The sequence below is a fragment of the Ammospiza nelsoni genome, chromosome 2 (genome assembly GCF_027579445.1).
Source record: "Ammospiza nelsoni isolate bAmmNel1 chromosome 2, bAmmNel1.pri, whole genome shotgun sequence".
Taxonomy (NCBI): Eukaryota; Metazoa; Chordata; class Aves; order Passeriformes; family Passerellidae; genus Ammospiza; species Ammospiza nelsoni.
This window is the reverse complement of record NC_080634.1, coordinates 41069338-41093529: the sequence shown is the minus strand read 5'-3', so window position 1 is coordinate 41093529 and position 24192 is coordinate 41069338. Positions and strand designations below refer to the sequence as shown.

Sequence of the window (24192 nt, the reverse complement as noted above, 5' to 3'; positions counted from 1 at the left end):
ATAAGGTGACAACAACACACTATTGATAAGAATTTAAAGTTGAAGCACCACATTTCTCTCCCCATTATGAGCTGGCTCCTTCAGTTCCCTCCAGAAGCTGATTGCAACACCCATTATATGCAGTGGCAGCTGTTTGAGCACCCATGTTTTGTAAGTCCTCTTTAATTCAGTTGCAGCCAGTTTCACTCTAGACCACTATGGCTAGAAAACTCTAAATTGGAACTCTGTTGATATCCTGTGGTGGAAACTTCCAGTCTCTAGTGGTAGGAGATGTATCAAAATACTTAAGGAACACTTGAGGTGCTTGGTATTCATGAGTCAACAGTTCATTTTGATTGGTTGCCTTCTCCCTGTGAAATCCAGAAGACAGGTTCTAATACATCTCACTAGAATCAGACATGGCCTTTTGTGTTCTTTCTTTTCTTTTGTTTTTTGGGGGTTTTTTTTCAGTTCTGTTTCTCCACCATATTTAATATTTTTACATTTTGCAGTTGTCACATTTAAACAAATGCAGTGGTTGAACTAGAAAAACTCCTGACTAGTTTATGCCATATTAATGGTTCACAGAATATTTTCATCTTCTTTTCCCTCCAGAAAACACAAACAAATTGTTCAATTACGTTATTACTTTAAGTTTTGTGTTGCTGAGGAAAGACTGGATGAGGCAGTAACATTGGGGGTCATTCAAGTAGAATCTGCTTTGAAATAAGTGATTTTTATTCCAGCAATTTAGAAGTTGTCTCACTTCTGTGCTGGTGCTTGACAAGTAGTTAGGAGGAAAGGTGTGTTGGTTGAAAAGGTCAGCTTAACATAATTAAAGGCTGAAGGAGCCTGCAGCCAGCATTGTAGTTCTTCAGGAGACATGGAGCTTGGTGCCTCTTCCAGCAGGCAGAGTCCAAGGGGAAGGAAAGCAGGCTGCAGCCATGGAGGGTTTGCTGCAAACATCTTTCACACATGGCTTAGAAAAGCAGGAAGGGGAAGGAGGGGAAAGGAGGGTCTCCCTTTGTGCCCCTGCTCTTTAGGCCACTAATGCCAAAGGTATTAGATAAAGGTGTAGTTACTTGACCTATTTATCCAACAGAAACTCGCCATACAAGCAAAAGCAGTTTGACTATCCAGTGCTGTTGCTGTTTTGTATGGAACACTCCTTGGAGTTAAGCTGTGCCTCATGAATGCATAGAGGCAGCATCCAGCCATCCAAAATGATTAATTTGTCTTGTTTGAGAAGGTAGGTCTATGGCGTTAGTTCTTGTTTCCCAGAAAAGCTGGACAAAAAATTGCACCTCTGTCTGTATAGAGTTAGGGCTGGGGCAAGTAAAGGCTGTGAATATGTCTCCTTGGAGCTGTGTTTACTCTGTTGAAAAGGTCTCAGTTTGGGTTTGGTGACTTCATTAAGAAAAAGGGCAAGTCGAGTGGCGGGCAATGAAGAACCTTATTAGGCAGTGCATGTAAATCACTCTCCCATAGCTACAGAAGTCATTATTCAAACAGTATAAAATGAGTTTATTATTTTTTTAAATTTATTTATTGCTGGTGCTTTTTTTTTTTTTTTTTTTTTTGGTAGAGTCATTAAGTCACCAAACTGTAGCAAAAGCCCTCTTAGTAAAAGTATAGGCAGTACTCTGAGAAAATGGTAGCACCTGCCAGCAGAGGCTGGAGGTAAATCTGAAGTTCTGTCAGTCTGCTGGCTTGGGTGGCTGGAGAGAGCAGGAATAGCTGATCTATCTCTGGATGAATCCTGTATTTACATGCAATAAATCTTCTCTAACAGTTAGGAGTCTTCATTTTTGAAAATCAGCATATCTTTTAAGCTCCATCATGAAAATACATTTGTATCTTAGGTCTTTGCTGCCACCAGCTCAGCTACATTAAGTCAGTGTGTTTTGAAGATTGTATCTCACTAATGACTCACTTTGGTAAGATGTAACTTAAGATGCAAAATGTTCTTTAAAAAAAAAAAAAAGGGAAGAAACAGCCTGACTGCAAGAATTCTTATGGTCATTCCAGCAAGTCGGTGGCTTGCGAATGTGCTACTAGGATGAAGCCTTTCCCTGTCTGTCTCTTAGCCAGACTTTCCCAGACTAATCAAATGTAAAACAGTGTGTCAGCTCCCTGCTCATTGTAAAACAGTCTCCTGCCTTTGCAAACAAGACTCCTTGCAGAAATAATTTGTTCTAATTGGTGACCATTTTAGGATTTCCTATCAGGCGAAAAATCGAAAGGGCTCACCCATGGTTTTCCATCTGTGGCCCTAGCACCTATAGGATTTTTCTGGGCTTCCTTCAGGAAGACTGTGTAAGAAGACTTACTTCAGAAAACTCAGAGGCTTGGTGTGGATACCACCTCCTTCTGAAAAATGCTTACAAGTCAACTAATCAAAAGAGGCTTAAACTCCTGGCTTAGACAGCAAGGCGCTCGCTCTTGGAAATTGTACCTTTAGGCTAGACGTAAAGCATGTTAGTCAGGGAGATTTTATTTTTGTCTGGCACATTCTCTCTGTTTGAGTCATCAGGCAAAGAAAGATGGAGGAAAAAAGGTGCTTCTCTTAAAGCAGGAGGATATTGCTCCTTTTGGATGTCCAGGAGGGCTATCCCTTCCCAGGCAGAGCGAGGAGAACATCATCAGTGTGCCTTACATTGCTTGAACTGTTGCAAAGATGTCAGAGACCATCAGTTGCACACGAGCATTTGTCCAAGAAACTTGTGCCAAGGGGGCTTCTCATTTTCTTTTAAAAGCTTTTCAATTGATTAACTTAAAATTTAAGGAACATCAGCTACAAATTTTGCTATAAATTAGAAACCTTATGTTTCTGGCTCATGTTTTCATGTTTGATGTTGTCTTGAATGTGAATGCAAATGGGTTAAAGTTCTCCATGGTGAGGTAGCATAGCCAAAATATGCTTTTCTTCCAGTACCATCTATCTAAACAAACGTCCTCTGCCCATTAGGTGAGTAGTGAAGATCATAAGTATATTGTCTTCATGTTTTAAGGCATTAAAACATAAAGACAATAGGCATTTTGTCCTTCACCTTTTTCAAATCTAAATTGAGGACATTTCTGATGAGGTGCATTTAGAAAATGGGAATAATAACACCAGCTTCCTAAAACCATATTAGTAAAGAATTAAAGTGTAATGTACTTCAGATTCTGAAGTAAATTATATGATACCACTTGTGTTGAACAGGCAGTACAGAAATGTGCTCACCCAGGCACTAAGGAGCTCCATAACATGGCTAGCGTCATCTACCCTGGATTAGCACAATGCTTATTTCTGAAATGGTTCAGTTTAGCTAAAATGCTTCCTTGCTTGGGGGATGTCAGTTCCTGTCTCTATTAGGAAATAAGTTCCATTTTTAATAGGACATAAAAAATAAGTATTATCTTCGCGCCAATCTATTGCAGATATATGAGAACATTAGGGCAGATACAGTAGGTCGGATTGCAACTCAGATTCCAGTCCCTGACAGTGGCCAGGGGAAGATATCAAAGAAAGGAGACACAAAATGGAGCAGTTTGTTATGCACTCCCACAGCACTACCTCTATCCAAGTGTTTGCCATTTGAAATCTTCCTGAGCTGGAGGTGAATTTTCTGTATTTAATAACTGTTCTTCTATTTCTCTTCCATGAACTTGAACACTTCACTTTTAAACACACTCTGGCTTTTTGTCCTTAGCATCTTACAGCAAGGATTTCCACAGTTTAGTTGCACATTGTGGAAAAAGCTAAGTATCTCTGCTTGAGCTTGTCGCCTGCTGGTTGGTTGATAATTTTTTATTGAAGGTGGCACAAGCACACTATGCATGGACTGTGACAGCAAGGAGGCAATCAATTAAAATAAAGATGTTGCTTGTGACAGAGTTGCTATTTCTAAGATTCATGCTACTGTGTTTCACAATCCTGTATGAAAAAGATGGCAGAAAACTAGCTAAAGGAGCTCCAGTACTGAGCAGAGCACATTTCCCTCTTTAATCTGTGTGAGAGGATTTTGTTTTCTAAAGCTTGGCAAGTTACTTCCATGTCACTTAAGATTGTTCATACACAGAGATTAAAAAAAACTGCTATGATCATTTGGTACATTAAAGGTATGGGGAAAGCAGTTTGAAAGCCCATGCTTGTGCCATTTGTTTGACTTTCTTATGTCTCTGAAGAGAATTTGGTTTTATGTACTACTTGGTTAGTGAAAGGTGCTTTGGAGTGTATGTCTGCAGCAGCATTTACTACTCAGCAAAGAGATGGTCTCCTAGAAATTTTTATTGAGCTGAAAACACTACAAGGACACAGACTTATCAGAAAGGAGTGTTGGCAGGGACACATGCTATGTTTATTTCTGGAGGGTGGGGCTTCTGCTCATGTACCTATTCCCTGAAATGCAACAAAGAAGCACCTGTGATGTGCTCCAGGTAGCAAAACGTGTCTCTGCAGCGGATTTGTTGCTCTTCTGATAAAATTCAGACTTCCCACTTATATGTCCTGGTTCAATGGCCAATCGGGGGAGCTGGCAGAGTGCACCTCCTACTGAATTTTAAAAGAACAACTACAAGAAGAGTAAGCTGTACAGTGACATTGCAGGGTGAAAAGGAGTGGAAATGCCTGGGAAGCTGGATTGTGTGATCTAAAATCTCATAGTTACAGGTCAAACAGGTTTTCACATGGAAAAGGTCCTCAACCTTTGCCTTCTCAAGTTAAATTCTGTGGTGGATTTCCACCACACTCAGCTTGTGAAGATTTTTCAGTGTTTGGTAGCCTGACATTAGTCACAAACATTGCTTGAATAACATCTCAGGCAGCAAAATACTTTCTGTGGCCAGGAGACCAGTGCAGGAGACCTTGTTGCTTTTGGTAGTCTGTCATGCAGGTAAGTTGAAGCTGGGAAGGAAAATAATTTTAGTGAGCTGGTGCAGAGGTCAGAGCCCAGCTTCCTCCCCTTCAGCTGTGGGGGACTGAGATGCTAATCAGAGGAAGATGTTGTTATTATTTTTCCATTGAAGTGCAAAGGTAGGACACCATACTTGCTGTTAGCAGATCTCTTTATGTTCACTCTGAGCTGTCAAGCTTCATCCTTTTAACTGGAAACTCAGCAGTGGCTGACTCAACATTTGTCTGGTTTCTCAAGCCTGTTGTGCAGCAGAGCTTCATGTGCCTGCCTGACTTAGGAACTGTTAACCAAGGACTTCTTCAAAACCAGTGAATCTCAAGAACTTCTTTAAAGCTGACTTGTAGAAGAGCAGTTGTGCTAGTGACTGCAATGTAGGCATAACCTCAAGAGTCTTACCTTGGTAAAAATCCAAATCCTAATGTTTTAGGGCACACTGTGCCTAAAATCTCTCTCTCTCTGCTGTTTGTCATAATGAATGCAACACCAGTAACAAAGAAGAGAGATGAGAGAATGGAGCCTTGATGATGGTCCCTAGTTAAAAATTCAACCGGTTTGTTTTTATAGTAACATGCTGTTAAATGCATCTTCTTTTCTATAAACCCTTGGTGATGATGTCTCTGCTGAAATACTGTAGCATTTGAAGTTTTTCTAGCATGAATTGCAGTGGATTCCTTTCAAGACTTTCTTTTAAAAATTGTCAGAGTGTTGTGCAGCGTACTGCCCTTACATCAATTTAGTGTTTCAATCATTTAGTATCTTTGAAATACTTGGAAAAACCAAAACCAAACAACAAAAAACCACCAAACCCTGGGCCACTTTCTTAACAGTAGGAGGATGCCATTATGCATTTACAGTATGGATGAATACCATTCTATTTTGCTTGCTTACAAGGCATGCCTTTTAGACAATACTTCTATTAAAAATTCGGTAGAGCATTCTTGAGAGACAGTTCTGCCAGAGATACATGATGGATTTGCATACCCCAGGGGTCTTTCTCGCTTTTTGTTTTTTAATCTCCAATTGGCAGTATGCCAAATAAATCAAATGTGTGTGTGTGTGTGTGTTTATGAATTGAAGTATTTAACCATTCAATTACTGCATTGGAAAGAGGCTGTGCTCTCAGTCATTAATTTAGGTATTAATTCAGGCCTGTCAAAGCAGCTGCTGTTCTGTCTGCACTTGGTAGCAAATGTTTGCTGTACCTGTTGGCAGTGTTCTGCTGCATGGATCCATCGGGGAGGTCAATCCAGTCTCTCCCTGAGAGGATGGAGGCCACACGTGTCACCACAGTCACTGCCCTTGCCCACGCTGAGCCTGCAGCCTCCTGAGCTCATGGGACCCTTCTGGCAGAGCAAAACCAGGCTTGCTTAGATGGGCTTTGCTCAGGCAGGACAAGGCAGCCCTCTGCAAGGAGGCAGGGGATTAAAGGATATGCTGTGCTGCTTCAGAGAGCCTTTCTCAACACGCAGCGCTCCTGTCCTGGCTGATGAGCAGCCAGATTAACTCTGTGCAGTTCTGCAGTTTTGCCAACTTAATGGCTAAAGGCTATGTTCTCCAAACTAGATAACGCTGGTCTGTCTCAGTATGTCAGATGTGGACTAAACCTGAAGGTGGAAGGCAGCCAAGGTACAGATGAAACAAGTCCCAGCTAAAACCACTGAAGTTTTCTAACTTTTGCTCTTAATATCTGGTGCTGTTGAAACATAGAAAATGCTTTTCTGCTGTGCTTGTAGTGTATTGAGTCATCTAGACATTCACTCACAAGATCTTCTGTCCTGAGGGCAGTTTTTGAGGAGCACACAACTCCAGTCTTACTGCTGGGTGTGCAGGGAGGGAAGGAGGAAGTTCTCCATGGATGGATGAGAGAAGCATTGTTTCTCCTTTTTTCTATTTTCCCCATAATTTTGATTTTGATTTTTTGTTTTGTTTGGTTTTTTGAGCAGTTTTTTGAAGGCTGAAATAGACCAGAAGACCATTTGTTGTCTGCTGGTGATGCATGTTTTGCTGGTCTTCAGACCAATACCTGGTTAGCCATGAAGTCCTTTTAGTCTATGGTGAAAATTCAGGCTTTTCCATGACACAGTCCTGAGTTAGACATCACTTTCCTTTTTTCATTTGAACCAGCAGGCAGCTGGCTAACTCTGATTTGAGTGCTTGTGTTTGGTCAGTTGAGTTTCATCCTTGGTATCTGAGAACAACTGGGGCATGAGTGAAAAGTCAGCCTTTGAGGTTTGGCTTCTATTAAATAGAAGTGATTCTCAAGCAACAAGGAAGTAGAAAAGGTTGTTGTTTGTCTCTCATCCTTTTCAGGTGTTAATAATCAATATTTAGGTTTGGCTTGGCACCGTTAGTTGTGTGAATTTTGCTGTGAAGGTCTTTCCATTTTTTTATTGAGGAGCCTCAGACTTAGTTACACAACTAGATGTACCCTGAACTTCAGTCAATATTAAGTTACAGGTGTGTCTTTAACTTGATACATTTTGATCTGTTCTGATTAAAAAAAAAGGTGAAATACAGTTGAGGTTTCTTAAATAAAGAAGTGTATTTCAGCATACTTGTTACTGTGCCATGTGACTTGTGGTCCTTGGTGCAGTTGGAGGTTCCAAGGTGCAGTTGGAGGCTGGTTTTGGTTCATAGGAATGATCTCCAGCACAAGGAGAGAGACACAGCAGTAGGAGCAGTAAGGATGCAGAAGAAGTTTCCTTTATGGAAAAGGTGATGGGCTTTTCTGCCATAACTCCGTGTTCACTGCTGAGTTTTTGTCCCTTGTGTACCGGATATCTTTCAAAGAGCAAGGAGCCATTGTGGGACTTCTCCTGCCTGACCATCCATCTTGGGCTGGGTAGAAATTGCTGACCTTTGGTTTCTAATTAGTGTGGATTGTGTTCTTTATAGCTGGTAGAGGGATGGGAATTTGGGATAGGCTTCCTTTTATTGTGTGAAATCCAAAAGGGCTGTAACCTGTTACCAGAGCAAAAGCTCTCCATCAATTGTGCTACATTGGCTCTTTTCCCAGCTCTTTGCACCACTTCATCAGCTGTGAGGCACAAAGATGCCAAATTCTTAATGTTAAAAGTTACTGGTTTAAGTATTTTGAAACGCTGTTTCATTTAAAAACAAGATTTCCTGCTGTTTGACTTCCCCTGCTAATTTTCATCTTTATGGCTTAGTTTGCGTTTTTGGAGTTGGACAGTCTGTTAAGAGGAAGAAACTGTTGCAAAATCACTTGAAATACCCCTAACAAATGACCCTAGGCAAGGACTTTTGCTTTGTGAACTCTCAACATTTTGACATTGTTTGTTCTGAACATTTCTTTTATTGCTTCTGGAGTTATATCCTGGGTTTAGTTATAGGAATAGGTCAGCTGTAAGGAGGAGTTCTGCACTGACAGCAAATAAAATGTTATGCATCATTCAAATCATTGCTCTTCACATTTCTGTCATTTGGCTTTTCTTTTTCTACATAAATTGTTTTGAATAACAGGACACCAAGGTTTACCCTTTAAATGTATATCTAAAATTTTGAAGTTGCAATGGAAACTTAATGTGACATGAATTGTAAATATGTTCTGAAGCTATAAAGCTCACAGTTTTATTACATTAGATACGATAAACAGTTTCTTTTTTCTTTAAAGAACGATACATCAGTAAATTGTTGTCAATAAATGTCAAAATTTCTCGACTTTGCTGAATATACTTCTTTGTTCTTGTAAATCAGTCGCTCCCAGGAGAACTGACATGTGACGACAGGTAAACTGTGACTATTGAGGTTTTCATTTTAGTCAGCAAGACTATGTGTAGTTTTAACTATTACATTAATCCTCTGCAAATTTACAACAAATAATAAAGTTACCACCTAAAATGAATTAGATACATCCTAAACTTCTGCCACATTTCTAAACTACTGTTCCTCTGCCAAGGTTGGGGAGCTAAATCAAAAGGCAACTTGGCATGTGCAGAAATAGACAAAATCCCTCCTGCATCCTAGGGAAAAAATTGAATAAAAGTAGATGCTAAGACACAACTGGTATTCAGATAACTTTTTTTAATGCTTTCTTCTGTTTCCAGTGAGGATGGAATAAGCAGATGGTCCAGTATGACTGTATGACTAAAACTGTGTTACAATTTACCAAAAATCAGAGCATTTGACTGTAATTAGAGCCAGTCAGGGTAGACCCTGTTCCAGGATCCAAGAACAAAAAATGAAATATGTTCAGTAACAACAGTGGGAGTAGGAGAAAGCAGTTTATAGGTGAGGTTTTAACCAGCAGCAGCAGCAGCAGCAGCAGTAAATAATTCTGCTTGTAATGTGAACTAAAATTCAAGGCATTTGTGTGTGTCAGCTGAAAAGCAACTATGTGCTCCATTACATTAAGTCTGTGAGATTGAGCTGATGTATTTTGAGTTTGAAGAACTGTAAGATAAAACTGAGACTGGGGAATAAAAGCTATTCCTTTGGTAAGATTCAGCCCCAGATAGGGAATCCTAAACCTAGTTCTCCACTCCCATCCAGTGACGCACTTGACTCAGATTATTGCTGCAGATGATAATGAGTATTTTAAAGAGATGGACCACTGAATTTAAATAACAAAGATCCTTACAAATCCTAGATGGTAGCAAAATGGCTTGTAGATTATAATATAAGAAAAGGTTTCATAAATAATAAGTTACTCATTGCCTTCCCCCCAAAACATTTCTGCTTGTTTAAGAAAAATAATTTGTTCCTCAGGAAAAGCTAATTTTGGGATGCCCTTAGGATTTATATTTGATCTGGTGTTGTTTATTATCCTGATGTCTTGGCAGTGGTGGCAGGTGTTGTGAGAGTGGAGGTTCTGAGCCCCTTCGTGTTTCCCAGACACTTGCACTGCGCTGAGAGTTTGCGGGGACACAAGTGGCAGCACTGTCATGGCTCACAAAATTCCCTCTTGAATGTTTCTTCCCTGTGATCCCCCTCCCCCCATCCTGTTGAAGCATGGCCACCTTGATGTCAAGCTCAGGATGAATTAGATTTTATGTGCCATGTGTGTAAGAATCCTCCCTGCACCCATAGCAGTGCAAGCTCATGCTTCTTGCCCGTGTTTTGTGAATCCGTAGATTCACAAAAGTGAAGTGCTTGCTAAAGCAGCTGTTTGATCAGCCCCACTAGCTAGCACTTCCATTCTCAAGCAGAACAGCCTCCTTTTACAGCTTGCTAAAAATAGCCATTTCTTTAAAGCCTGAGGACACGGTGATTCATGTGGTGGTGGAGAGGAAGAAAGGTGATTTCTTTAGCTTTGGGCTTTGGGACGAAAGCCGCTGTGCTATCCCAGTGCCAGCTGGGCTCGTGCTTGCTGCCCCTTGGCCTTCATGGCCACATCACCAACCCCAGTGGCTCTGGCATTCCTTGCTCTGCCACTTGGCAGCTATTTGGGATGCAGGTGCTGCATTCCAGTGCCCATCTTGGCTCTGGAGGGAAGGGTGTGCAGTCACTGCCACAACTGAAAATAAACCCGTGAGATGGCAAGTTGCAGATTTGTGGTGGGGTTTGTGCAGAGCTCGCCCAAGGACAAAGGTATTTCTTACAGTTTATCCTGGGCAAAGGGGAAATGCTGCTACTTTGTCACCATTCAGATTCCTGACGAAGGTTCTAACACCATTGCAAGTGCAGTTTAAGGACAGAAGTCACAGGCTGAGCTTACGTCAGATTTTTCATTAATTCCTGCATCAGCTCTCCCATGCTCTGCAGGGGACTTGTTCTGCTGTCTGACACCACAGTGTGACAGTGACACTGCTGCCAAACCTGCTCTGAGGCTCTGGCTTGCAGCAGCCTCTCTCTCAGGAAGATGCTCAGGCACACTTTTTTCTGTTTTGAAGCCCTTCATATCTCATTCCTTCTGAGGAAACAGCCCTCAAAAAGGTATTAGTGTTGATGTAAATGGAAATTGTTCTTACTCAAGTAATTTTGTTTCTGGAGGATCATGAAGCAGAGAATGACTGGTAGATGTGCGTGCAGCATTTTAGTTGCTGAGCAACCTGTTTCTTGCTTCAGCCTCTTAGCAAAAGAATCCAGTTTCAAATAAGATATATGGGACCCTGGCTGACTTAGTGATAGTGTAATCTGCAAAGACTACTTGGACAGGAAAACAAAATGGCTTTCTTGGAAAACAAGAAGCTTTGCAAGAATTTTCACCATAAAGGACCATAAATCTGCACTGTTGCTTTCTAATTCCCATGAACTGGTTTTTATGTTTGGGTTCTCGGGTAGACCTTAAATCATTGTTCTAGATAAAGCATGCCCAGAAGGAGTGGTTCTTATCTGCAGCTCAACAAAGCCAACATTATCTTTCTCAATGCTTGCAAACTTCACTTGGTTTTATTTATAGCATCCCAAGAACTTGGGCAACCAGATGATGTTTGCTCCTTTTCTCCTCACAATCTTGTTTTAACCAGTTTTAATAAAATAAAAGCTTTGGCAAGAAGGCAAAATAATCTTTCTTGTTGGTGGAAGAGAAGAATATAATTTCTAATATCAAAAAAGCCCAGCTCCTTGTAAGTGTCTAGTGATAAGACTCATCAGCTTGAATGATCATGTTCAGGCTTTTGGGATTTTGTTCTTGTTTTGGTTGTTTGTCTTTTTTTTTTCCCCAGGCTTGTTTTTTTTTAGAATTGCCACCACCCAAAAGGAGTTAGATTTTGTTCTTTTTGTAGTAGATTTGCACACATTTTTCATGTCTGACTATCTCCTGAACTTTCTGTCATCATTCACAGGAATTAACTGTTGATACTTGCCTATATTCATCCACCCAAGTACTGTTTCCTCCTTTCCTCGGCAGTGGCTTATCTGCAGGCACAAAGGAGTAATTGCAGTCACACTGAATGGGAGAACAGGGGAATGGAGCTCAGATCCTGCCAGAAGCAACAAAGGGATTTTTTTTTGCCATGGTCTGGCCTTAAGGACCAGCTTTGCTGAGCCTGAAGAAGGCACAGATCAGAGAGCAGGATGGAGAAGGTTGAGCTCTGGTATGCTCCAGCAAAAGCTGACAGTGTACAGGTGTCCAAGTTGTATCACTCACACAAGCTGCTTCCTCCAGATTATGTAGTGTGAAATAATGGTTTTAAAACTTAATTTCCAGATAACCTTCATGAACCAAGTAAAATCCAAGCTTGGATCCAATCTTGGAAAGCATTTGTTTTTTTGAATGTTGGTGGAAATGACTGGCTGCTGGCAAGACGGTGTATTTGAGGGCAGAAGATGCCTTCCTGTGCCTTGTGTAACTGTGTGAGGAGGGGGTTGCATGTGCAGATACCAGGACTCTCTTCACCGTTTCTTCATACTTAGATTGAGTACTTTTTGTACATGAGAAGTGTCTTACAGGATTTTTGGGGCTGTGACAGTAGGCAGCAGATGCAGGAAGTTGTCTCCTGGCTTCTGGGCTTCATGTGGTTGATCCAGCTTATTTCTGCATCTTTTAGCAGCTAATTGTTCCAAAGTCACAAATTCAATTGTCCTGTGAGAGTTTGCTTTGGAACATCTTTCCTGAATAATCATTGCTGATTTTTGCATGTTATTCTTTAATCTAATTTAGAAAGGACAGGATGTTTTTAAGGATCAGGACAACAGTTACGCAGCTCCAGTGGCTTAATTTTCCTGGGTGAAAATCAGTGGCACATTCATTATGGGACTGGCACTGCTGTTTGTGCACACTGGCAGCTAAGCCTAAAGCCCCCCTGGTAGAGGTATTTAAGAGTCATTTGTTATGGAAAACTTCAGCCTTTTATGTTAGGGGCACGAAATACTTAGTATGCAAATCCAATACTGCTGTTTATGGATAACATATTAAGAGTCACCAACACAGTGGTTGTAATTAGGGACTTGAGACAAGTGTGCAGCCAGCCAGATAGGTGGAAAATAACCATAAAGAGGAAAAGAAGAAAAGACAAGGTGCAACTGCTTTAAATTATTGCAAGGGAAATTCAGATTAGGCATTAGGAAAACTTTAACAGTTTGAGGAGTTAGTCACTGAAATAAATGACCCATGGAGAGGAAGGAACGTCCAGGAGAATTGGACCAACACTCTTCAGGAATCATGTGGACAGTGTTGGTCCTGCCCTTGATGAGTTGGAGGAGCAGACAGCCTTCCCAGGTCCCCTTCACTCCTCTGGTTGGCAGCACAGTTTATCTTAATCCAGCTTCTTATCCCTAATAAATCAAAAAATTCCTCTAGCTCTTCTTACACTATCAGCTTGTTCTGTACTAAATATATCCTCCTGCCTTGTAGCTGGGGTTTGCACACCGAGGCTTGTGCTGCTTGCAGTGTGCTCCAGGCTCAGCAGTGAATCAGGTGGCCTTTTCATCAGGTTTCTTGAAAATGCATGTAACTGGGTCTTGCTGGTTTGCTTTTCATGCCAATATTTGGCACAAAAAGTTCTTACACTCTTCACAACAGTAAGGATCTCATCAGATGCCAATGTTGAAAAAAGCCAGCATCTTGCTTATAATTTCCTGAGTGCGGTTTCTTTCCCCCTCTGTTTTCAAATTTCCATTCAATCTAGTAAATTGGCTAATTTTAGCATCATGCCACATGTTTTGTTGCTATTGTCTGTGTATCTTCAAACTAGTCTGTCAACCAACTGGAATTGGATTTTTGGGGTTTGTTTCTGCCTTACCCCTGCCCAAAATTGGTTCTGTTCCTTGCCAAAATGAATGCCATTCCATCATGCAAAGTACAGGGGATGCAAAGCTGATCTAATGTGGTGTGGTGCCATACATCCTCAGTGGACACTCAGGGGGCTTTGAGAAGAGAATAGAATCCAGACCTTGAAGATCTCATCCTGAGGTGAATATGTAATTCCTGACAGTGACTGAACTGTGTGACTGTTTTGCAGGAAAAGAGAGTACAGGTCTCCCCGCCGTTGACAAGAGGACCAAGTGCCTTTATACCAGAGAATGAAGTAAGTTTGCAGTTAGCTGGGCTTGGGTGATAATTCTGAAAATAATGACACTGAAGGATGGTTCTATGACCCTGCTTGTTCCATGATACCTGGATGAGCTCCCTTGAAAGCAAAAGCAATGGTGTCTCTGGAGCAGGTTCCAGTGGGTAAGACTCACCCCATCCTTTCACACAAGTGGTACTGTTTGACATCTTTTCTGTTACCAGCTTTCCCAGAGACAGCCATGAGTGACAGCTCTGCTCCTCTCAGGTGGGTGTGAACACATTATTTATAATGCCAGACCTGAGGGGAGGCCTGTCCAGTATTGCAGCAGCGTGATTATTTAGCTCTCAGAGCAGTGCCTGATCTTCAGTTTGAGTGAACCTGCAAATATGACTTTACTCCTTAGACTATAGCTGTGGCTCTTGAGAGAATTTATGGTTGAAAGGAAGGAGTGGATTTCAGACTGGAGATTTCTACCATGACAAATGCCGACTGTGGTTTGTTGAACAAACGACTGCCTTTCTCCCTCACTCCTTGTCATGAAATAGTGCAGTGAATAGAGAGGGTTTAGTGACAGAATAGTAACACACTGAAGTGATAATAACACTACTGGTGTTAAAGGCTGCTTTATTGTTGCAATGGAAAGAATATGGGCAGAGAATAATGACTTAATTGTAAAGGTTCCTATTAACATGCCACAAGGCTTGGAAAGCAGAATTAAAAAAAAAAAGTCTGTGGATGGAAATAAATCAGGAGGAAGTACATGCACAGTATGAAGAGGATAGTAATAGAGATGAAGATAAAGCTTAGAAATAATCATACGGCATATTGCTATGCCTAACAGAGCAACAGCGCAGTCCTACAGGATTATATTTTGATTCTGTCAGCAGAATTTCTTTCTATAACTTGCACTGTTACAAGAAAAATTCCTGACAAGCTGGAGAAGATCAGAAACCTTACTGGAGATACAAAAAATATTATTTCCCCAAGAAGCCACTAAATGAGACAAGAATCTCTTAAATACATGGGAGATACACTTGCTGAAGAATAAGGGGGACTCCTAGGAGTGGAGTGAGGTATATACAGGAAGATAAATTATCTCTAATGTATGACTAAAATTTTGATGGTAAAAACATTATTAAGGACCACTGAGAAGGCATCAGTTTGGGTATAAGACACAGAAAAGCTGCCATAGTGAAGATACACATATTAAAAAGGTGGAGCTGCCTAACTGTGAAGCTGTTTCTCCCCTTTCTTTCTGGGCCCACAAATGTGGTGATAAATGAAGATGTAATATGTTGTTTTGTTTCTTTGCATGTGACTTATATATAAGATCTGGTAGAAAAATATTTGAGACATGGCCCACTCATCAGTCCATCATAAAGAAGAAAACATATTTTAAATAGAATATTTCAGCAAAAGCATTGTGTTTCTTGGTTTTAGGCACTTTTACCTTCATGTGCAGTAAAACAACTAAAATATGTTCTCATTTCATGGTGTTTGCAATAGTAAGATGGCTGGTTTATTACTGCACAGTGTCAGAATAAATACTGGATTTTCTAGTCTTGTGCTTGTAACTTCAGTGGTGAACATGTTGAGAATGGCTGTTCCTGGTGATAAACACTGAGTAATAGCACTCATACTGTGTCAGGGCTTGCAATGCAAGAGCTACTTACTCTTCTGCTGTTTCATTTCATCTTGTGCCCAACGTTTGGATTGGTTGGAATAATTAAAGAACAGCTTTTGTTTAAAGAAAGCATTAAATTCCTATTCTAAATAATACCTGAATGTTATGGACAAATTAGCATTTGATCTCCTGTTCAATTATACAAGCACAGAAGGGGTAGATTGCCAGGCTGTTTCTATAATTTGGTTACATAATTCAGTTCCTCTCCATTAATTTTGAAATTGATTTTAGGGCTGAGCACTCAGGTGGTGTGTGTCTAAACAGGTTGTCTTCCATAAAGAATTTACTTCCCATTTAGCTCTTACCTACTTTCAGCTCCCTGTACAGGTTTGATTTCAGCATCTGCGACTTCCTCTGTTTCAAGAAGATGTATAGAAAAGTGGCTTTGGGTTTTTAGAAACGTATAAAAAATAACAGAGGTTCAGTGTAAAGTCCTCTTCAGTTCTCACAGTATACAAGCAGGATCTGTGTGTGTGTATTTGCATTCATGCAGGCATGTATGTTTGCAAATACACATCCAGAACTCCGTCATTGTCTTTAAGTCTAGACACAGATAAACCTTTCATACCACAGTGTGTTTCTCCCAAAGGCTAAAGCTAGAGAAAATCTCTCCCTCTGTTAACATTTCTCCATCTTATTTTCAAGGTTATGCAAGCAAATGGTTTGGATGAACGTACTAATCTTCTTGTGGAAGAATATTCTACGTCTGGTCGCCTGGACAACATCACCCAGGTCATGAGCATCCACACTCAGTACCTGGAGTCCTTTCTCCGCAGCCAGTTCTACATGCTGCGCATGGATGGGCCCCTTCCTTTGCCCTACAGGCACTACATTGCCATCATGGTATGTACCAGCAGGCTGGGCCTCCTCTCCTGCAGCTCTGACTTCTGTAGTAAAAACAAGAACAAAAGCAGGAAGAATTTAGAAAGGAGAAATTAGGGTGGTAATTTGACAGAGGCTGAATTTTTGTTGTAGACTTTAATCACAGTAAAGCATGCCTAGCCAGACGGTTTTCAGTGAGGGGGGAGAATCGGCAACCTATATCATGCCCTGTTTCCCGCAGTGATGCTCCTCTCACGTGCCCACATCACTGTGCAGCAGTAGGGTGAGAGGCAGTGGATTCAAGTCACAAGAAATTCCAGAGGGACACAAGGAAAACAATTCTCTCTCTGAAGATGTTGAGACATTGCAGCAAGAAAGGTTCTGTGATCTCCAAGGGTGAAGATCTTGTCTGGACAAGGTTCCAAGCAACAAGTTCTAAGTCAGCTCTGTGAGGTTTCTCTTCTAGTGATCACTTCCACCCAAAATTATATTTTGCACTCCAGAGTAATCAAATATATTTTTGTTGGAGAATCCTCTATACTGTATAGAAGTGCATTGAGATGTATTTGCACAAGGCCTTTTGGAATGATATTTTACTTTTGTTTTGTGTTATTAACCTGTCTCTCACCCACAGCAAAAGCAGATCACACACTAATGTGCTGCACTGTTCCCTCTGTGTTTAATTATTCCAGGCTGCTGCCAGACATCAGTGTTCCTACCTAATAAATATGCACGTTGATGAGTTTCTGAAGACTGGTGGGATTGCAGAGTGGTTGAATGGTTTAGAATACATTCCCCAAAGACTGAAAAACCTGAACGAAATAAACAAACTTCTTGCACACCGGCCCTGGCTGATCACAAAAGAGCACATCCAGGTACCTCTTCAGTCATGCCCTGCAAATACCAGTAAATGTCTGGTGAAAAAACTGCCTAGAACTGTGCAAGGTAGGCTTGGAACTACAGGCAGAACTCTGCCTAGTTAGGCTTCATTACCCTGAGTTAAAAAGTTCAGGGAAGTACTAGTGCACCAAACAAGCTGATTCTCCTGTGTGACAAAGCCAGTAAGATTTTCTTTTGAGGAATAGCATTGGCTAAAATAGCCCAAAAGAAAAGAAGTAATATATTAGGTGTCTCTTTTTTTGTCCCATGAGAGTTTGTGTGCAAGGGGAATATGGTATTATTGGAAGAAAGAATTGATGCCTTTTTGAAATGTGTAGTGTTTTATAGAAAATCTGGGGGCCAAAAGAAATTTTATATTTACACTTTTTTTATTCTCATTTCAGAAACTTGTCAAGACTGGGGAAAATAATTGGTCTCTTCCTGAACTGGTTCATGCTGTTGTCCTGTTGGCCCATTATCATGCCTTGGCGAGTTTTGTGTTTGGTAGTGGCATTAATCCAGAGAGAGATCCGGATACATCCAATGGAGTCAGACTTATAGCAGTCAACAACTTCTGTGTCTGTGATCTTGCCAATGACAACAACATAGAAAATGCATCACTCACAAGTAGCAACTTCGGGGTTAGTGTTGCAAGAAAATTCTTTTGCTTGCCTCTGTTTTGCATTAGAAAACTTACTTCCATTCTGTTCTGTTTAAATTTTAGTTTGAAATTTCTTTTTGCCTACTTTACAGGAATGCTTGAGTCTGATAATTCTTACATATACTCTGGCAATTTCCAGTGTAATCTGTTGAAAACCACCTTGTAACAGTGGATGGCAGTCAGAGCAGTGTGATTTTGATAGGTAATCTCACCACCCATCGGGCAAGACGAGAACTTTGCTTTCAGCAGAAAACTCAAAGTCCCAGTTTCTTTAGACAGTGGGGCATTGACTAGAGCATTGATCCATTCATGTTCCTAACACAGGGAGTGAAAAGAAAGATGGAAAAAAAATACAAGTAGTAGTAGTGGTAGTAGTAGTAATAATAATAATTATTATTATTTTTACTTCAAGGCCTACAGTCACTAAACAGTTTGAAACACTTCCATGTAGATGGGAGAAAATGTCTGAAATAGAATTACTTAATTCTTCATGCTGGCATTCCTGTCTTGAATCAACAGAGAACTTTGATTACTAAGTTAATTAACTTGATTAATTTGATTACCAGTTAATTAACTGGACATTTTTTCCTGGAAGGTGCTCTAGAATGCTTTTGAAGACATGCCCTTGAATTAATGCCGACAGATGAATTAGCCTCATTGCCTTTGATGGAAAATCAGGATTATGAGCAGAGTTGCTAGATACAATTTTTACAATTACCAGTAGAATGTAAGCATGTCATCACTCAGTTCAATCACTGTGTATTAAATTTCTGGGCTGTAAAACATGCCAGCTCATGCCATGGAGGTCCCTTATTCCCCTTTGTAGAGGGCAGAGCGTTGCTGCTGACTGTGCTTATTGCTAAGCAGTGAGGAGTCTGCTAGAATTGTAACTGTGGGCAAAAGAACAGACTCAAAAAGATGGAAAAGAAAAACAAAATAATTTATCTTATAAAAAATCTGAATGATAGGTACAGGGCACCCAAAATTTTGTCTCATTTCTAATTAAAAGAGGTCTTTTATCCTCACAAAAGTAAGGAAAAGTGGCTGTTTTGGTTACACATAATGAAAGAAAAATACTGATTTTCCACCTCAGGTTGTGTTACTGTAAGGCAGTGCTGCACTGCATCTCTTCAGAAGCATATTTTCCATTGCCAATGGACTGAATATAGTTCCCTTAGTATGAAAAGTTGTTTATGGGAGACGTAGGGCACGCAGATGGATTTTCCTGAGCTGTCTATGTGGTGGAATATGAGTGACTGTGGTTTCCACACTCAAACACCACCTCTTCACTGTTAATCCCACTGCAGTAAATTGCTGCAGCAGGCCACATTAACACTTCGCAGCTCCTGTCTCCCTGCTGTGTGAAAGCTGTTTGTCTATGATCTGTGTGACAAAATGCATTCTAGCTTGAGTTTTTGTGTTTGCTGCTGCAGGCTGGTTTTGAGAACATTTACTGTCAAGCATGAAATCCAAAGATGACACAGGTTGTCTATCTTCTAATTTTGCAGAATGTCATGGTGTTTTTTGCAGATTGCAGATTCTTTAAGTGAGCTGGAGGCCCTGATGGAAAGGATGAAGAGACTACAGGAAGATAAAGAGGATGAAGAAGCCTCTCAGGAAGAAATGGCAACTCGCTTTGAGAAGGAGAAAAAGGAGAGTCTGCTAGTCATTAGTGGAGGTATTTGGGCTTTTCCAGTTCAATTTCTTGTGTGCTTTTTGAGAAATAAATGCTTGAGGCTAGTTCAGTGACTGAAACGTTTTCTGTCCATTTCTTTATTCTGGCTCTTCATGTAGGAAGTGTGTAGTAAGGGTGGTCTTACCTTTTGCTTCATCATCTTAGGATTTCTTGATTGGCAAATATCCTTTTTACTACTTGAATTTAGCTTTTGTATATTAAGGGGAGAAAAGGCCTGTAGGCTTCCTTAAAAAGTAGGGTGGCCATTTTTCTTTATATGTTCTGTATAACCAAAACAATTACTTTATCAATTTTAATTAATAATGTATTAATTATAATTAATAAATTAGTAATAAATATTCAGTGATATTTCACAGGTGTAGGTTCTGTGGAGCTTAGAACTTCAATGACACTCATAAGTAGCTTTCACATATGACATTTACTTTAGGAATAAGATGATGAGACAATTACTTTACCATTTACTGCCCACCTGGAAAGGACATTACCAATTTGCTGCTCTGAGTGATCATACTGCTGTGCTGTTCCACTGCCTATCTTGTGATAGAGATTGATAGCATTTTTTTATTCTTAAATTATTTTCCAAAATTTGAGCTGAAACCTTCTTTTTCTATATTCTTCATATGCTCTGGATGCCTTCATCTCTAACAAACTACTGAATGAAGGCTGCTTCATACAGACAGAAAAGTGTTTTTTCCCCCAAGAAAGTGTTGGAAGAAAGAATATTATTAAGACAATCAGAATCTCTAGCTATTTCCTCATACTAGAAGCTACTTGAAGATGATTGCTTGTGTCTTTTTAAAAAGTGACCACTAAAATGCTTCACATTTTACTGCACTGTTCTTAGTGAATTTAGATCTCCACAGCTTCAGACCAAATGTGTTTGAAAGAATCAATGGGTTTGTGCAAAGAGCCCCAAAGGGAGGAAGAATGCACTGAGGATCAGCAAAGAGATTGTTCTGTGGCTCTCCAGGAACATGGAAGAATCTGTGAAAGAAGATACATCCAGCAACATCAAGCTGGATTTTTTGAAATGGACATTGTAAATTCCTGCTGTAGTTTCCTTTGGTCAGGCAGTAAGCAGTGCAGTTAAATGGACACTCATTGCAATTTCATTATCAAATCAGGACTTCCATGAGTCTGTGCAACTTCAGGTGTTTAAGGAAAAGGGGTCATTCAAGACAGAAGGGGGTTTTGAGTAGGATTGCTGATAGTTTTGTTGACTTTCTTTCCTCTTTATCATTTGCTGATTTCACTTGAGGAGTCTGTGTGTGTTGGCCCTTTCCCCTTTCAAGAAATCCAGTCCTTGTCAGGGCAGAGGAGTGTATGTGTAGAGGTTTTTTTATTCTTTGCTGAGAATTTACTGTAGCAGATGTTGTCCAAGCTTCTTCCTACACGGTTATGTTTTGATTGTTTAATGAGGCAAAGAGGAGATAAAGCACTTCTGCAATTCTTAGCTTAACAGCCTTTTCAAGGTGCTAACAGTGGACATATGGCAACTGTTCTACCAATGCATGTGGAAGCAAGCCATGATTTTAACATCAGGGTCAAATGCAGTCAGCTATGCAGCAGTCAACTTCTGCAGAGGTAGTTACACAATCAAGCCACCTGTTTATTCGGGAGGGAAAGACTGACTCCTGATAGAGAACCTGCGTGTGCTTAGTGATATGTTTTGGAGCTCTTTGAATATGCTTAGTTACTACGCTTCTGGCAGAATTTCACCCTGATGTACTGTGGAGCTCTTTGCTTTCATATAGTCTTCAGCTGATTTTTACCAATGGAGTGTTGTGTTGCTGTCTGGTGCTCATACTCCAGCTTACAGACAGAGCCAGTGTGATTCCTGACACAAAGGCTAATCAGTACAACAATCCTGCTGTCAAGGATCCATTATTTTGTTTCTTATGCTAACACAGTGACTTTGCTAATGATGTTCATCTTCCTGACTTAATTAGCCTCCCTCAGAAGTCAACAGAGAGAAAAGGAAACCTCCAGACAGAAGTATAGCCCATCTCTTCTCTTTTTGTAGAAGTACATTAGATGTCTGGTATAGGCTGACATTTAATGGGCTTAATGAAAGTAATGTATCCAATATAAGCATATGAGGATTGAAATGTTTCTTTCCTTTGTATCACTCTTCTCCTTTGCATAACTTCTAAAGTTGTCCTCTAGTCCTGTAGTAGAGTGGTAGTTGGAAGTCAGCATTAACTCATGTTCTTGCCTAAAGCAAAGCATTTTGCTGTTTTATTCCCAGCATTTGATGATGAAATAGTTTCTACAGATGTCTCCCGTTATGTTGAAGATCCTGGGTTTGGGTACAAAGACTTTGCAAGGCGAGGAGAAGACCATCTGCCAACATTCAGAGCTCAGGTACCATCTCTTAAAACCACATTCAACTCAAAGAATGTTTATATATCGCACTACAAAACATGAAGGGATTATAGTGGGGTATGTTGGTTGCATGCTCCTTTTCTTGTCCTGGTTCATTAAATAACTCACAACCTTGCATAAATCTCCCTGAGATGGAGTCTTTCACTATTTGTCAGTCTCTGGCAAGGCAGTACTTGGCTTTCCACCTTACTTCAGTTATTAATAGTATTATTGTTTGAAAACTGTAAAGCATATCTGAAATAAAAGGGAAAGGTAGAAAAGCAAGAATTTCTTTCCCATCCCTTCAGATGTTGTAGAAAAAAATCCACTGGAGCAACTCTTTGTTCCTGTCACTTTACCAAGTACTCTCTGTCCTGTGGGTTTCAATACCTGGATACATACAGGTCTGTGAGAGTGATTTGGGGAGTATTGTTCTCGTATGTGCACCAAATCTCTGGACTTGGAATGCTATGAAAGAAAAGGAATTCTGAAATATGATTACTGAAGTTTTTGCAGTATTTTAATATGTATTTCTCAGTGCTGTTGGAAGAACAGAATATACATTTTATGTGTAGATTGTCTTCTATACTGACATTCTTTGCCATGACCAGAATCATGAGGTTCATATTATATATAACAGAAGGGATATTCTAGGTGGTTCTGTGCTATCTTACAGAGCACATTCATAAGCAGTCTAGAAGTAAATGGAAAGCAATGGAAGGAATCTTCAAATCAGAGAACTTCAATTAAAATGACAGTGGGTGCAGGAAAACTCCATGGTCAGAAGATGTATCTGAGACTTTAAAATAAAGAATCCACGATTGCTCTCAGGAAATGTATTTAGCTTTATAGCAGTCTCTGCTGAACTGGATAATTTATTCTGTGGTCTTTATATGAGCCTGAAGTAGGTTATTACTGCCAAAAAGAATAAGGCACAGTCAGTGCCTATATATCAAACAATCTGCCTAACTACTTTAGAGCAACAGACTCCCTTGGAAAAAAGCTCCAAAGAAGCTGAAATTGGAACTGAAACCTCTCTGCTCTTAAATAAACAGGACAGCTTCTGGCTTACATTCAAAGGAGTCACCTTGATAATTTAACTTTATTATGTCCTACTCTTAGCAGTTGGATGTATGTACCCACAGCCTCCCAAATTTTCTCCTATTAATGGTATTTTAAATTTTAAGCATCCCAGATACCTGCAATAAGTCTAATCTTTACTCTGAAAAACCGAAACTGCCTTTGTCTCTATGGTTTTAAATTTATTAATAGAGAAAATGTATTCTATACACAGCAGAATGTCTTTAAGCTTGTTTTTGGGTTGGAGGTTTCACTGATAATGGGGATCAATTGCTATTAGTCAACGGCACTTTCTCCTCTCTGGGCCTTCTGGCTCTCAGAGGCTTTTGTGATGTCCTGGACACCTTTCCAGGGCTGTATGGGTATGGCATATTTCTCACAAGCCTTATTGTCTTTTGTGCTGGCAGCCAGAGGCCAAACATGATAGTGTGACATGTTTTAGATGTTGTATTGATGCCTCTGTGAGACAACGGAGCACTGTTCTGCTCTTCCCTGCTGTCCTGCTTGGGGGACAGGACAGTGGACATGCCTCAAGGTGCCCAGGTGAGGATCCTGGCCTGGCAGTACCTTTGGAAAACAGCCAGAAACAGGAAGGACATGGAGATGATGCCCTCAGTTGTAAAGATGCCATCAGTGATGGGATGACAGAGCACTTGACAAGGATGTGGGCACACTCTCACTTTCCGTGTGACGGCTGTGCGGAGCGCCTTTGCTCCCTGCTCTGGAGCAGGATGGTTCTTCCTGCTGTGCCACCACTCTGCAAAGATTCCCAATTCCTCATATAAGCAGGCAGGCTTTTATCTTGCAATCCAGGTGGCTGTCTAAGACCAAAGCAGCCTGGATTTTATCTGGTTTTTAGGGATGGTTCAGTACTTATCCCAATGATTGTACATCCTCGCTGGAAGTAGATTCCATCTCTGCTTGAGGCTAACCACCAAAGCTTCCAAGAGGAGCAAGTTTTTCAACTTAAAAGCCAATCCCACATGGAATGATACTGGTCAGAGTGGAAAAGCAGAAGAAGATTCCATAAGCACTTCAGGAGAAGCTTGGGATTTTTTCGCCTGTAGGCTAATGATATCCAGGGTTGGGGTGTTGCAATGTGATATTCATTGCCAAGAATTCTCGGTAAATGGAGCAAGTGATGTGGATGAAGGATTCAAAATGCAAACTTTTGGAAGAGAATAAAGTCATAACTATCAGACAACAAAAACTGT

The 24192-nt window shown here is 40.5% G+C and overlaps 1 protein-coding gene across 2 annotated transcripts in view; it reads left to right on the top strand.

Moving 5' to 3' along the window:
- The window catches only part of SESN3 (sestrin 3), a 44947-nt gene that overhangs the window by 9590 nt on the left and 11165 nt on the right, over positions 1-24192 (top strand). For both annotated transcript variants that reach the window (XM_059493712.1, XM_059493711.1), the window contains exons 2-7: positions 13742-13807; positions 16122-16319; positions 16991-17173; positions 17582-17818; positions 19369-19516; positions 21783-21898. In XM_059493712.1, the coding sequence (XP_059349695.1) occupies positions 13742-13807; positions 16122-16319; positions 16991-17173; positions 17582-17818; positions 19369-19516; positions 21783-21898 (948 nt within the window). The remainder of the gene's footprint in view (positions 1-13741; positions 13808-16121; positions 16320-16990; positions 17174-17581; positions 17819-19368; positions 19517-21782; positions 21899-24192) is intronic.